The 15,137-nt window shown below is 45.7% G+C and overlaps 1 protein-coding gene across 1 annotated transcript in view; it reads left to right on the top strand.

The window, feature by feature from the left end:
* Positions 1-15,137, top strand: part of NID1 (nidogen 1) — an 83,210-nt gene that overhangs the window by 56,146 nt on the left and 11,927 nt on the right. Inside the window, exons 12-14 of the mRNA XM_041746919.1 lie at positions 99-221; positions 10,194-10,421; positions 12,699-12,871. Coding sequence (XP_041602853.1) covers positions 99-221; positions 10,194-10,421; positions 12,699-12,871 — 524 coding nt within the window. The remainder of the gene's footprint in view (positions 1-98; positions 222-10,193; positions 10,422-12,698; positions 12,872-15,137) is intronic.

The raw sequence follows: 15,137 nt of genomic DNA, 5'->3' as shown, positions 1-15,137 counted from the left end.
AGAGTCCCCCAGAGTTGAGCAAGTGGTTTAAATGATTGTGTAAACTATGAATTCCAGAAGATATTTCATTGTCCCTGGGCTTCATGGCTGTTTTATAGACGTGGATGAATGCCAGCCAAGTCGATGTCACCCCGATGCCTTCTGCTACAACACTCCAGGCTCCTTCACATGCCAGTGCAAACCTGGTTATCACGGAGACGGCTTCCATTGTGTGCCTGGAGGTAAGGTGTCAGAGACATTTGGAGCTGGTAGGCCATTGCCATATTCCTGAGTATTGAGTACATGGCCCTGGGAGAGGAGGTGAGGTGAGGAAATTGGAGTCTCCATGGAGAGTCTTAAGAGTTGTTAAGGTGGGAGATCAGAGAACAGCTGCAGTGTACAATCATGCAGGTTGTGCACTGCTCAACTCCAGGGGGTGCCACATAGCCCATAACTGTCCTGGCAACCTAGAGTTTGGTTATCCTTGGAACTGGAGCAAGCAGTTCAGGGTAAGAACTGTTCTACAGTAGTCAGGGTTCTCCAGAGAAAGAGCTAATAGGATGTGTGTGTGCATGCATCTGTGTGTGTGTCTGTGTTTGTTTATAAAGAGATATAAGGACTTGGTTTTTGCAATTATAAAGACTTGGAAGTAGCAAGATCTGCAGTTAGCAAACTAGACACCCAAACTAGAGAGCCAATGTTTCATCTGAGTCCAAAAGTACAGAAAAGCTGGTGTCCCAGGTCAGAGGTCATTGGGAAGGAGGGATTCTCTCTTACTCAGGGAAGGGCCAACCTCTTCATTCTATTCTAGCCTTCCACTGATTGGTTAAGGCCAATCTCCTTCACCCAGTCTATGAAGTTGAAGGTTAATCTCATCCAAAACATCCTCACAGAAACACCTGAATGTTTGGCCAAATATCTGGCATATACTCACCCTGTGGCCCAGTCAAAATCGCGCATAAGATTAACCCCTTCCAGTCTCTCAGAGTCATGGGGAATAGAGCTTGGGGCAAGGGTGAAGAGCAGGGATGAAGGGTCACCCCTGGCGGGAGATGCAGGCTGAGGACTCTATAGAATTGTCCATATTACCTGTCATACCTGGACTGTGCAGTTTCTGAAGTTACCTGCTGACCCAACGCTTGTGTGGCATCTCATTAGACTATAAGGATAGTGACAGTCCTAGGTCCATATCTGGGATCAATCCAGGAACTTAGGAGGCACTCAGCAAATGCTGTTGAATGAAAAAGTGTAATTGGCTGCCATTTGTGTAGAACCTACTGTGTGCTAGGTGCTTCCCCTGTACTATTTCATGTAATGTTCATAAACATCTTTTTTTGTTTTAAGAGACGAGTGTGCAAATGGATAGGGGTGGGGAGGGGCAGAGGGAGAGGAAGAGAGAGAATCACAAGCAGACTCTTGTTCTGCACCCGGTGCAGAACCTAATGCAGGGCTCAATCTCATGACCCCGAGATCATGACCTGAGCCAAAATCAAGAATCAGACACTTAACCAACCAAGCCACTTAGGCACCCCCATAAATGTCTTTTAAAAATGAATGCTTGGGATCCCTGGGTGGCGCAGCGGTTTGGCGCCTGCCTTTGGCCCAGGGTGCAATCCTGGAGACCCGGGATTGAATCCCACGTTGGCTCCCGGTGCATGGAGCCTGCTTCTCCCTCTGCCTGTGTCTCTGCCTCTCTCTCTCTCTGGATGACTATCATACATAAAAAAATAAAGGATATATATTTAAAAAAAATAAAAAATAAAAATGAATGCTACTAGAATCTCCATTGATAGAGGATACTGACGCTTAGAAAAATAAAGGTAGAATGAAGGTCTCACCAATAGTAAGTGCTAGCAGTGAGACTCAAACCAGGTCTGTTAGATGGACTCCAGCCTGGATTTGGTCCCCTAAACCTCATGATATTCCATCAAGAGATTAAGAATACATCTGATGCCTCAGACTGGAGTCATGTGGTTACTTATTTGTAATGACTGCTGCTGTTATTGGCCAGATATAAGTGTGCCGCTATAAATATGTTCTCTATATACACAATTATATAGTGTTTCACACAATATCCATTTTACCCCCACATTTTAAAGCAATTAATAACTATTTCAATGTCTGTCTACACTAGTCTGTGAGTGTTGGGTACATATGCATTTTATTTCCATGTCCCCAGTATCCAGTGGAGTATGTGGCCCATGATGGCCATTACAGATTTATAGTTGTTGAAGAAACAAATGAACGCACCAGTTTCCATTCCTACCAGTGGTATATATAAAAGTATTTATTTTTCCACGCTTTCAACAGGGCTAGGTGTGACCAATTTTTAGGATGATTGCCCATCAAAAAGGAAAAAAATAATAGATAAACTTTGGGTATATAATACTACATGTTTCTGGTCCACATTGTTTTCTTCTGATTTGAACAAGGATTGGCAAACTACTGCTTGCATGTCAAATCTGGCCTAGCTCCTGTTTCTGTAAATAAAGTTTTATTGGCATACAGCCATGCTTGTTAGTTTATGCATAGCCGATAGCTTCTTTAATTTTACAAGGACTAAGTTCAGTAGTTGTGGCAGAGACTATAAGGCATACAAAGCCTGAAATATTTACCACCTGGCCTTTGACAGGAAACATTTGCCAACCCCCCCGCCAAGATGAACTGAGACCAACCTTTTGTTCTTGAAGTTATGGGTAAAAACCATCACAATGCCCATAGATTCTGATAGACAGGTGGCATAGAGAAGAGGTCATGATGATCTCAATTGAGACATTCTAGCAGCTACTGAAAATAACTGGCATTCATTATTTCCTTGGGCTTGCTTCATATTGCCAGTTCAGAAAGAAGCAGATGTTTCATTTTGTTTTGTTTTGTTTTGTTTTGTTTTTAATCTCACTCCTTGCCTCCTAAGGCTCTGTTAACTAAATAGAAACAAATTCAGCCCTGCAGGCTGGGATATGACGATGGGACAAGAATAAAACCAAAAAGAGCTATCTACTAGGATTGTTTATGTATTCATTCTCGTTCTCTTAAGAAATTCAACATCTAGTTATATCGTCAAGAGAGAATGCACACTAGAAATACATGTGAATGTTCATTGAGTACTGTTGGTAACAACAACAACAACAAACTAAATAATTATCAACAGGAGGAATGGACCAGTGAATTTTAGTGCAATTCATACAATGAAATAATATACAGCAGTTAAAATGAGTGAGCTAAAGTTGATGGATAAATCTCAAAAACATGTTAAACAGGAAAAAGCACATATACAGTATGATCTCGTTTATATAATTTATATCCCGTTTATCTAATATATATGTATGTAAGAAAGCTACAAAATGCATCTATAGGAATGAAAAACAAAAACTTGGGCCTCAAGATTACCTATATGGTGGAAGAGAGGCACTGGGGTTGGGGGAGGGCAGTGCAGGGACTGCCTTTGTATTTCTAGTAATTTTTTTTCTGCTAGAATATGAACAGAGAGGTTTTTATCATATTTTTCTTAACTTTATCTGACTAAAATATTGTATGAAATATTAGCAGAGAGAAAAATAATGTGTAGTGTCATGTGGACTCCTACTGCCAAACACAATGAAGTGCAGGGAATTGGACAGTCAGTATTTAATTTGGCACCTACTGTATACAGTGGGGAGTAGTTTAAAAAGTCAGATGAAACTGGCTTTGAGGGTGAATCAGTCAGTTAAATTCATGGCTACTGCAATGTCAGCTGATGACAGGCAAGACAAGAAATTCAGATATGTTCCCCTTGCACTTCTGCCCACAACCCGCCTGTGGATTGTGAAATCAGTTCAGTAGATTGCTGTTCTCATTTTCTTTTCAATGCAATGGAATAGAAAATAATTGAGAAAGCATCAGATTATGTAAAGGGTACATAGTAGAAAAAAGTGCCATTTCGTGAAATGACACTTATGTCATACATGGGTGAGATGTGTGCACATATGTGTGAATTGAGTTGCTCAGTGAAATGTATTCCTCTGGGTCCTGGCCAAAAAATTTGAAGGCCACCATATTACAGCTGATTCTTGAACAGCATGGTGGTTAGGGGCACTGACTGCCCCCCACACAGTTGAAAATCTGTGTCTAACTTTTACCTGCCCAAAATCTTAACTACTAATTGCCTACTATTGATAGGCAGCTTTATTGATAATATGAACAGTCGATTAACACCTATTCTGTATGCTGTGTATGTATTATATACTGTAGTCTAACAATAAAGTGATCTAGAGGAAAGAAAATGTTATTAAGAAAATCATAAGAAAAAAAGAAAATCATAAGGAAGAGAAAATACATTTACATAGTGTTTGGTAAAATATCCACAATTAAGGGACTCTTGGAGTAGCTCACTTGGTTAATCATCCTTCTCTTGGTTTCAGCTCAGGTCATGATCTCAGGGTCCCTGGATCAGTCCCCACATCAGCTCCGTGCTCAGCTTGGAGTCTGCTTGAAATTCTCTCTCTCCCTCTGCCCCTCCCTCTGCTTGTGCATGCACACACTCATGCTCTTTCTCTCTCTCAAATAAATAAATAAGTCTTTTAAAAAAAATTCACAGTTCAGACCTATGCTGTTCAAGGGTCAATTGTAGTTATCTATTGTAATATAGTAAAGGATTCTCAAAGTTAGCAGCTTAAAACGTAAATATTTATTATCGCACAGCTCTGAGTGCCAGGAATTCAGGAGCAGCTTACGTGGGTGGTCTTGGTTCAGGGTCTCTCATTAGGTTGTCGTCAAGGCATTAGTTGGGGCTATGGTCTTTGCGGTTCATCGGGGGCTGAGGATCCACATGGTTGCTGGCAGGCCTCCATTCCTCACGGGTTGTTGGACTGAGGACTTTAGGTCCTCCCCGCCTGGGTCTCTTCACAGGGACGTGGCAGCTGGCTCCCTCTAGAGGAAGTGATGAGAGAGAGCCCAAGATGGAAGCTACGGTCTTTTGTAATGTCATCTGGGAAGTGACAAGCTGCCACTTCTGGTGATACTATTAGTCACAGGCCAACCTTCTGACAGTGTGAAAGGGAATTGCCTAAACGTGAGAATACCAGGAGGTGGGAGATTGGGGCCCTCTTGGGGGCTGGCTACCGTAGCCACCAACCTTGTCTGGGGGAATGTAATTGGCTAGAGTTTTAGAAAGTAGGAGAGTGGATTATTAGCGGATCAAAGAGGCATACTCAAAGTCCTGGCTAGAGTTGTAAAGCCTGGTCCTTAAGGGCAAATACGGAGCCTACTGATGTTTGATCACATCTCTTCACACTTGGCACCCGTCACACTTACCAGTGTGTTGCACCTAGAGACACACCACATATCTTTAGACACAAAGATAATTCAGGAATTCAGAGAGCAGGGCTATAAGGAAAGATGAAAACGTTTAGGATAATACAACTTGGAAGAAAACGGAGGAACAGTTCAACGTACACTTTTTATTTGTTATAGTCTTGTATGTGTCTCTATGTGTGCTTTGCCTCAAACAAACCATGTCAAAACAATGTTAGAAACTGGAATTTCCCTGTGAGACCTAGAAGGGACTCTAGAAATTCTGTAATTCATCTCCTTTGTTTTATAAACAAAGAACATGAGGCCTGAATAATTGGTTTACAAAAAGGTTCCTTGAACTCTTTATATAAGAGAATTTCCTATAGCAATTTTTCTCAAAATTGAGTAAGACCCTTTGGGAAAAAAAAGCATTCTTAAAGTCTCTGGTGTTTATTTAGATTGTTTTTTAATAATAGATAATAGATAAATCTAGGTACGCAGAAGAGCCCCTAGGCGTGGGGGCAGGCTGGGCAGGAAGGGGCTGAATTAGTTAAGGCTCCCCAAGTGAGTTCCTCTACCCCTTTGAGTGTATCATTGGCTATAATACTTATTCATTTGAATTAACACAGAAAAAGAAATTTAATCAGGCAAGGGAATGAAATGAAAGTCAAGAGATTTTTTTTTTAAGATTTCATTTATTCATGAGAGACACAGAGAGAGAGGCAGAGACATAGGCAGAGGGAGAAGCAGACTCCCTGCAGGGAGCCTGATGCAGGACTTGATCCCAGGACCCCAAGATCACACCCTGGGCTAAAGGCAGATGCTCAACCACTGAGCCACCAAGGTGCCCACAAGTGAAGAGATTTAAAAGGTGATTTTTTACTTATTTTTCCATCTATTTCATTTTCCTCTCATTTACTCTGTCCCCAACCTTGAGAAAGTCATCCCAGACTTTCTGCTCTTCCCTGGATAAATATCAGGTCTTGACTGCTTCCTCACCCTAAGCAGATCCAATTAGATGAATAAAAGGAATCTTACCCAGGTTTGTCATTTTATCAGCCAGAAACAGGGCCAGGAAATGTGTCTCTATTACTCCTCCCCACCTCACTCACAGTGGAGAACTCCTCATGGAGGCTGGGATCCTCAGTGGGATCCTGGAGCTGTTCCCACTGCCTTCTGGCTGGGCCTGAGAGGCTATCCCTAAAAACCCAGCACCATCACAGTTTCCCATAAACACACTGGAAATTCCATTTCCTGAGTCACAATTGGTAAGTTTTCTCCTCCAGCACTTAAAAGGTTTACCATAAATTCTAGATCACTTGAGATTTCATATGTTGGCCAAACACCACATCAACACAAAACTATCAGCCACATAAAATGGAGCAACCCCTTACTTCTCACAAGTGTGGTGTGGTTGATAGTGCGCAGAGCAACAGGCCTGTTTCCTAGTTGGAAAGGCAGCACCATATACAGCTGTCGATCGAAGGAAAATAAGTCTGTGGGCCACAGATAATTTCAGCGAGTGTGTTAAGCTCACTAGTATATATCACGTTGACGTAACACGTCCAACATGCTTGAGCCATCCTGGGCCCTGGGCTCATGGGTGTGGACAGGCAGGCACTGGACTAGGAATCCAAAGAGCCAGGTTCTAGCTTGAAATGAGCTACTTCTAGCGCTGTGGCCTGGGAACCCCTTCCCTAATATGAGTCTTGGGTCTCTCATTTGGTGTAAAAACTATAGTTGCCAGTTGTGTAGGATTCAAGAAGAGAATTAGACAAAACATGTGTGAGTGGATACAGTTTCTTTTCTTTTTTTTTTTTCTTTCTTTTCTTTTTTATTGTTCCATGCCTTACAAGGAACAGACACCAAGGAACATTCTCTACCTTGTGACCTTGCTAAGGCCCAGTTTCATTTTTTTCTTCAGGCAAAGTGATTACCTACAAAAACGTACCTGGAATGTGGTGTCAACCTACTTGCAGGTTTCTGAATGCCTAATCCTTTTTTTTTTTTTTTTTTTAAGATTTTGTTTATTTATTCATAGAGACACAGAGAGAGAGAGGGAGAGGCAGAGACACGGACAGAGGGAGAAGCAGGCTCCATGCAGGGAGCCCCATGTGGGACTCGATCCTGGGTCTCCAGGATCACACCCCAGGCTGCAGGCAGCGCTAAACCGCTGCGCCACGGGGGCTGCCCTGGATACTGTTTCTATAGGAACTCTAAAACCCTGTGCAGGTGCAAGATACTGAGGAAGTAAACGTGTTCTACATCCAAGAGCCAACGAAGCCCACCATCTTCATTCTCAAGGAGATGGCTTCTTTGTATCCTTATTTACCTCTTCCTACATAAAATATTTGTTTGTTTGTTTATATTAGCCCTTAGGACAAAAGGAAAGGCATACACACTTCTCTCTTGCCAGGTTCAACACAACGGACACACTTTCCTGGCATGTTCACTACTTCTGATCAAGGGAGCAATCACTGGAAGCAGGCTAGTGTGGGAATTGGCAACATAGACAAAAGATACTTTAAGCATTTACTGGCAACACCCACCCTGAAGCCACCATGAAGGCCATGTTGGATAGATATACTCATACAGGAACATTTGTAGAGTTTAAAATTCCCTCTGTGTGCAGTCTCCTCATATTTCACATACTCCTCAAAATAATACATGAGATGAGTTACTCCTGCCAGTGCTGTTCTACAGCTGAGGGGTAGGACTCGTCCAGCATTGCTGACATGCCGAAGATAACACCAAAAGTGGTGGAACTAAGAATCAAAAACTATTCTCAGACACAAAGTTCTATGAAATATATTATATATTACATTACAATATATGTTATTACCGATACATTAATATATTAGTTAATACATAGTAATATGTGAATTAGTGTATTCATATAAAATTTCTCCCTAACATCACAGGTAATGCCCAAGAGCAGGGGTTGATAACTACAGTCCCCCAAGTCAAATCTGGCCCACTGTCTGTTTTTGTGAATAAAGTTTTATTGGAACTCTCATTTGTTCATGTATTAAATTTGGTGGCTTCCATGGCCCAACGGCAGAATGGAGTAGTTGTGACAAAGACCATACAGGCCACAAAACTGAATGTTTACTCTCTGCCCCTTAAAAGGAAAAATCAGTGAGCCTGGTCCTAGGTCCAGGCTCTTACAGTGAAGATCAGAAATGGCCCTTTGGCACCCCTTTGCTCTCTGAGACCTGTGGAGAAGATGTCTTCTGGGTTTCTGTCTATTCTGAGCTCTTCTGTCAAGACACTCACTCACCAGATTGTAACTGTGCTTGGCCCCTCTCTCCTGATGTGAGTTCCTTGAGCTACTCCCGTGAGCATCCCCACTCCTGCTCTTCGGGTGCTTCCTGAGTGGAGGTGAAGGAGATGCAGTAAAATCTGCCCAGGGAGACAAACCAGGAGCAGAGTCTTAGGATCAGTGTGACGAGAGCTCCAGGGCAGATGAGCCCAGGGTCCACCGGGAGCTGTGGAGGCACAGGGGGCCCAGACATGGAGGGCCTGGGAAGGCTTCCTGAAGGAACTAAAATGCCTAAGCTGATTTTTGAAGGGAAGCAGGGTCATGGGGGAGGGTGTGTTACCTAATGAATAGGACAGAGAAAGGCCTGGAAAAATAGAAGCAGTTGTCCTGGTTTGGTTTGGCCAAAGTGTAGCTCTCAGCAATCAGTGTCCCTTGCTGGTGTCTGAGCATTGCTCTGTGTAGTGGATACTGCAGGGGTGAGGGCGGTGCTGGTCTTGCCCTTGTGGTGGCTGCACCCCAGCAGGGCAGAACCAGCTACAGCTCTGTGTACTGGGGAATCGTTGATTCCAGGCCACACCTTCCTGTCAGCAATTCCCCACCAACAGAGAAGTATTTCCTTGCCTAGGGATCTGAGTTGCATGGTTAAGAGGCCATGTTTCATGCCAAACACAGCTCATCATTAAAAGGAAACACAAGGGGCACCGGGGGTGACTCAGTGGTTGAGTATCTGCCTTTGGCTCAGGTCATGATCCTGGGGTCCTGGAATCAAGTCCTGCATCAGACTCCTGACAGGGAGCCTACTTCCCCCTCTGTCTATGTCTCTGTCTCTCTCTTTTTCTCTCTCATGAATCAATAAATAAAATCTAAAAAAAAAAAAAAAAAAAAAAAGGAAACACAAATGCTAGGAAATGTGCCCTGGGGTGTTGGTTTCCCAAATCTTTGACCTCGACTCCATGTGTATAATCAAGAAGCTTGAGATGATAAAAAGGACAAATTTCAGAGAAACCGTGTTTCTTAAAACAAATTTTGGTGATGCCCATCAACTGATTAATGGGTAAACAAAATGTGGAATAGCCATCCAGGGGGATACTATTCAGCCAAAAAAGGAATGATACATTGATGGATCCTACACCATGAATGAACCCCAGAAACCTTCTGCTGAGTGAGAGCAGCCAGGTCACATGTCACATGCATGACACGTATGTGTTACATTTATTAGAAATGTCCAGGATAGACCATCCATGGGAGACAGTGCAGGTCACCAGCTGCCAGGGGCTGGAAGTGGAGAGCACCAGCTTCTAAGTATAAGGTTCCTTTGGAGCTGAAGGCAGTGGATCCAAATTCAAAGAGGAGGTGGTTGCATAACATTGAGACTATACTAAATACCACTGAATTGCTCACTTTGAAATAACTAATTTTATGTTCTGTTGGTTTTGTCTTAATTTTTACAAACTGAAAAAAAACCGCTTCAGAAAGAAAAGATGTAAATATAGTCTTCTTGACTGTTAAATTCATTCAATAATATGACATTTTAAAGTTTAGAAAATGAACAAAATAGAACCCAGCCATAAACCAGCAGCTTTCACGGGTTAGAGTCAAGCGCAGTCTCCAGCAGCCATGGCCATTGGATGCTGGCCGGTGACCCGGCTGACCACCTCCCTTGTCCTTGTCTCTGTCGTAGAAATGGAGAAAACCCGATGTCAGCTGGAGAGAGAACACATCCTCCGGGCAGCAGGGCTGACGGACCCACAGCAGCCCGTGATGCCGGGCCTGTTTGTTCCCGAGTGTGACGAGCACGGGCACTACACGCCCACCCAGTGCCACGGCAGCACTGGCCACTGCTGGTGTGTGGATCGCGACGGCCGGGAGCTGGAGGGCACCAGGACCAGGCCTGGGATGACGCCCCCCTGTAAGTTGGAGGGCAGCGCAGCTTGGGGCTTGGGTCTGAGAGAGGCCTCAGGGACCAGAGTTGCAGTGCCCATGAGCATCGGGGGGCCTTGCCCAGGACACAGGTGGCACTTTGTGTCTGCCCTAAATCCTGTACTGCTCCACTGGCCTGGACCCCATTCCCTACCTCCCTCTCTGCCCTCTGCACCCCTCTTCTGTCTTTCTCATCATGCATCCTCCTCCCTCCATCACTCTGCCCTCCCCCCCCATACCTCTTCTCTTCCTTTTCTGGGCGTACCTGTTCTGCACAAATGCCAGCGGGGCTGGCTGCAGCTGTACTGCTGTGGTAGCAGAGGGTGTGGGGGCTGAGGGCCCCCCGGAGTACACTCCCTACCATGGTGGCCTGGCCTTCCAACGTCTGCATGGGATGTATCAGGCATGGAAGAGACCAACCGAAGGCCTCCCCTGGGAGGTGCCGGGGCCTGTGGGGGGCTGGCCAGGCTATGCAGCTTGGGACCCATGATGCCTCAGCCTCTGTTTACTCAGCCTCCACCCAAAGGAGGAGCAAAGCAATCTGTAGCATGGCTTCCAGCTCTAAAATCCTGCTTCTGTCTCAAATGTGGAAAATGGGTAATTGTCAACAAGTGACCAAAACCAAATACAATCAGTCCTTGAATCTCCATTCACAATTGAGCTAATGATCAAGGATTGATCCTCTACCAGATAGCTTCTTGAAGCTGCTAAAAGGCTGCTAAGTGAGTAGGAAGTGGTCATTAATTCATCCAGCCAGCATTAACTGAGCTTCAGATCCTGAGGAACCTCAGGGGCCAGGTGAGCAGGTGTAGGGCAGGAGAGAAGCTCTGTGAGAGAGGAGGAGCCCGGGAAACCCGGAGGCTTAGGTGGGCATGGGGGGCTAGTTGGGAAGGTGTTCCAGAGCAATATGGTGTGAACCAAGTTATCAAGCAGGGGCCAAGGTAGCAGCCCCAGAGAGGCTGCGGCTAGAAGGCCAATTCCAGGCAGCCGATGCAGGCTGAGAGGTTGGAGAGAGGAGGGGAGCCAAGGTGAGGGCTTTGGATGCCCAGCTGAGGGGCCTGGGGTTGAAACCGAGGGAAGCCAGGAGCCTGGGGAAGGTCTTGAGTAGACATTGGTCCCACTAGGTTTGGGTTTTAAGATTATTATTTGTTTATTCATGAGAGGCACAGGCAGAGGGAGAAGCAGGCTCCATGCAGGGAGCCCCACGTGGGACTCTATCCCGGGTCTCCAGGATCACACCCCAGGCTGAAGGTGGCGCTAAACCGCTGAGCCACTGGGGCTGCCCAGGTTTGGGTTTTAGAAATACTGCTAGCTGATCGGTAGAAGCTGAGATGGGGTGAGAGGCTCGGCAGGGGAGGTGGGGGCTGTCCCAGTGCCTGGCATTAAGGGAGGGAGCTACCTGGCCTGCTGGCAGTGAGTTAGGAGAGAGGGATGGATTCCAGAGATAGTAAAGAAATCAGCCAGACCAGTCTACATCACTGACTGGGTATATTGGGCAAGACAGGCAGGAGAAAGAGGTGGAAGTGGTCCCAGTGAGGACCAGGTCCAGCTCTGTCTTCAGAGAGCAGGAGACACAGCCCAGGAAGAGCCAGGACTCAGCATTCCGGGCTCCTCACCCTGCGGCACAGGCTGCCTGTCCCTTCTCAGGGCATGTTTTTGTCAAGGGGAGCCAGGGAGTCATGTCAGGCATTGGGATTCAGCACTTAGGAGGTGAAGCCGAACGTGGGGGAGCATTAGCCCCTGATCCAGAAAGCCCGGGAGGGGTGCGTTCCTGCCCTTTGAGTTGGGTCCAAGACTTGCCCACCAGGCAGGATGGGGTGTGTAGGGCAGGTCGACATTGGGAAGCTCAGCATCTTCCAGTGGAGTGTGAGCAGGGGCAGGGGCTTCGGGGACTGCTCTGGCTGTCGTTTTGGTTCACTGTGGCAGCCAGTGCCTGCAGCAGGGCATGAATGGTTACATTATTTCTGTTTCTATTAAGAAGAAGGCTAAGGCCTTGGGTTTTTTTGTTTTTTTTTTTGTTTTGTTTTTTTCATGTGACCTTTCATGTTCAACTCATGCCCTGCCTTATCTTCTTCACAAATGCTCTTTGTGGGCTTTCTGCTCCTTGTGCTTTTAGATGCAACATGGGCATTATGTGGCTGTGCAGTCTGTGGTGCCGTGAAGGTGGCATTCGTGTGTGTGTGTGTACGTGCACCCACATGCGTGCCTCACCACATACATTCCTGCTGCCCATAGGCCTTGCTCAATGACCTCTCCTGCCACACAGGTCTAAGTACAGTAGCTCCCCCGATTCATCATGGACCCTCAGTTCCTACTGCTGTGATTCCCCTGCCACCTGGGACCCATTTACTCTTTGCTCAGACTGGGAAGATAGAGCACCTCCCCCTGGAAGGGAGCATCATGCAGAAGACAGAAGCCAAGACATTGCTTCATGCTCCGGTGAGTGCTGGCTAATTGCAGTTGGTGACAACTTCCGCTCCAGTGACCTGGAAAATCAAGCAGGGTGTAGTTAGATCCAGCTCTGGAGCTTGAGCCTTGGGACTTAGGAGCCTCTGGGTTCTGTGTGACCCCAGGTGTGCATCTCTAGATGGGGCCACTATATTCTCGAGCTGCCTCTGGAGCTCCCTGAGGGGATGGGAGCAGAATCAGGGAGGCCTTTCAGAGACCACTGTGCGATCTGACCCCTTGGTTAGGGGCACCACACAACTTGAGTATCTGGTCCGTGTGTGTCTCCCAGGTCCCACCTCGCCATTCCTGCTAAATTAATAAAGGAGCTCACAGTTGGCAGATCATCAACTAAAGATCCTCATATCTGCCCCAAGGCAATAAAAAGCTTCATCTTAAAGCTTTTCAAAGCATCAAAGATGCACTTTGTGAGTTGGGGATTTTTGTCTGTTAGAGGTTGGACACTTCTGAAAAGCCATTAACTTTCTGGTTTTTTTTTTGTTTTTTTTTTGTTTTTATTTATGATAGTCACAGAGAGAGAGAGAGAGAGAGGCAGAGACACAGGCAGAGGGAGAAGCAGGCTCCATGCACCGGGAGCCTGATGTGGGATTCGATCCCGGGTCTCCAGGATCGCGCCCTGGGCCAAAGGCAGGCGCCAAACCGCTGCGCCACCCAGGGATCCCGCCATTAACTTTCATCTGCAATCCTGACCCCTGCTCAGAAAGAAACCAGACCTGAGACCTGGGGGCAGGATTGCAAGAGCAGACAGGGGTTGCAAGAGCAGAGGGGGCCCTCAGGTCCCAGAAGGAGTGAAGAAGGCTTTCAAAGCTTCTTGGATTCATGTTCTTCCCCTGTACAAAACCCTCTGATGGGTTCTCCCTTCACCCAGAATAAAATCCAGTTCTTCCCATGGCTTCCAGCTACTTTTCCCACCCCATTCCCTGTCATCGTCCTCCCACTCAGCAGCTTCAGCTGTCTGGTCCTGTGGCTGGTCCTCAACACACCACACACATCCCCATCTCAGGGCCTTTGCACTTGCTGTGCCTCCACCAGGAGTCCTGTCCCTCCCAGACACTTGTGCAGTTCCTGCCTCACCTTGTTCAGATTTCTGTTGGCATGTCACCTCTCTGGGAGGCCTGTCCTGGCCACCCTGTCTGCACTGCTCTGTCTCCCTGTCATGCTTGGTCTTTACCATAGCACTCCACACTGCTTAGTACATTGTATATCAACATATATGCTCTGTATCTGATATATATGTCCCCCCTAAGAATGTAAGCACGCGAGACCAGAAACTGTCCATCTCTTTCATGGAGGCATTTGTTTTACAGTTGGATTCCTAGAGCCAAAACAGGGCTTGGCACTCAAAAACTGTTTTCTGAATGAGTAAGTGATCTTTGGGTTCTTCTGCTGCCTCAGTGAAACATAAATCCTTGCAGGGACAATCATCATCATTCTTTCATTGTGTCCTCCAGTGCACACGCTCAGGTAGTGGGAGAGGCTTGAGCTTCCTGTGACAGTCATTGTTGCCCAAGATCAAGGGAGAGCCTGAATGTCAGGTGACACTAGGAAAAGCAAAAAATTGAGGTGGAATAGGTGGAGGGGAGGGTGCTGACACCAGGATTAATATTCATTGTGTTCTTTTAATTGATTTTTTTGTGTATGTTTTTACCATTTTAACCACTTCACAGTGACAGTGTAACCATCACCACCAGCCACTCATCAACCAAACAGAAACTCTGTACTCATTAAATAATAACTCTCTCCTTCCCCAGCCCTTGGCAACTACTAGTCTACTTTCTGTTTCTATGGATTTGACTCCTCTAGATACCCCATGCCTTTGGAATTCTGTGGTATCCTTTTGTAACCTGCTTGCTTAGCAAAATATCCTCAGAGTTCATCCATGTTGTAGCAGGTATCAGAATTTCCTTCCTTCTTAAGCTGAATAATATTTTGTTGCATAGATTTACCACATTTTGTTTATGCATTCATCCATCGATGGACACTTGGGTTGCTTCCATCCGTTGGCTATTACGAATGACACTGCTGTGAACATGGGTGTACACATATCTGTTTTCACTTTTTTGGAATATAAACCAGGCCTGGAATTTCTGAATCATATGGCAATTCTATAGATTTATTTTTTATGTTTTGAGAAACTGCCATAGCATTCTCCTCAGTAGCTGCACCATTTTACAGACATACGAGCACAGTACAAAGATTCCAACTTCTCAACATTTATTATTTTTTGGTCTTAACGGTA

This window comes from Vulpes lagopus, chromosome 3 (assembly GCF_018345385.1).
Source record: "Vulpes lagopus strain Blue_001 chromosome 3, ASM1834538v1, whole genome shotgun sequence".
Taxonomy (NCBI): Eukaryota; Metazoa; Chordata; class Mammalia; order Carnivora; family Canidae; genus Vulpes; species Vulpes lagopus.
Note: the sequence above shows the minus strand (reverse complement) of the source record. Positions and strands in the feature narration are given on the sequence as shown.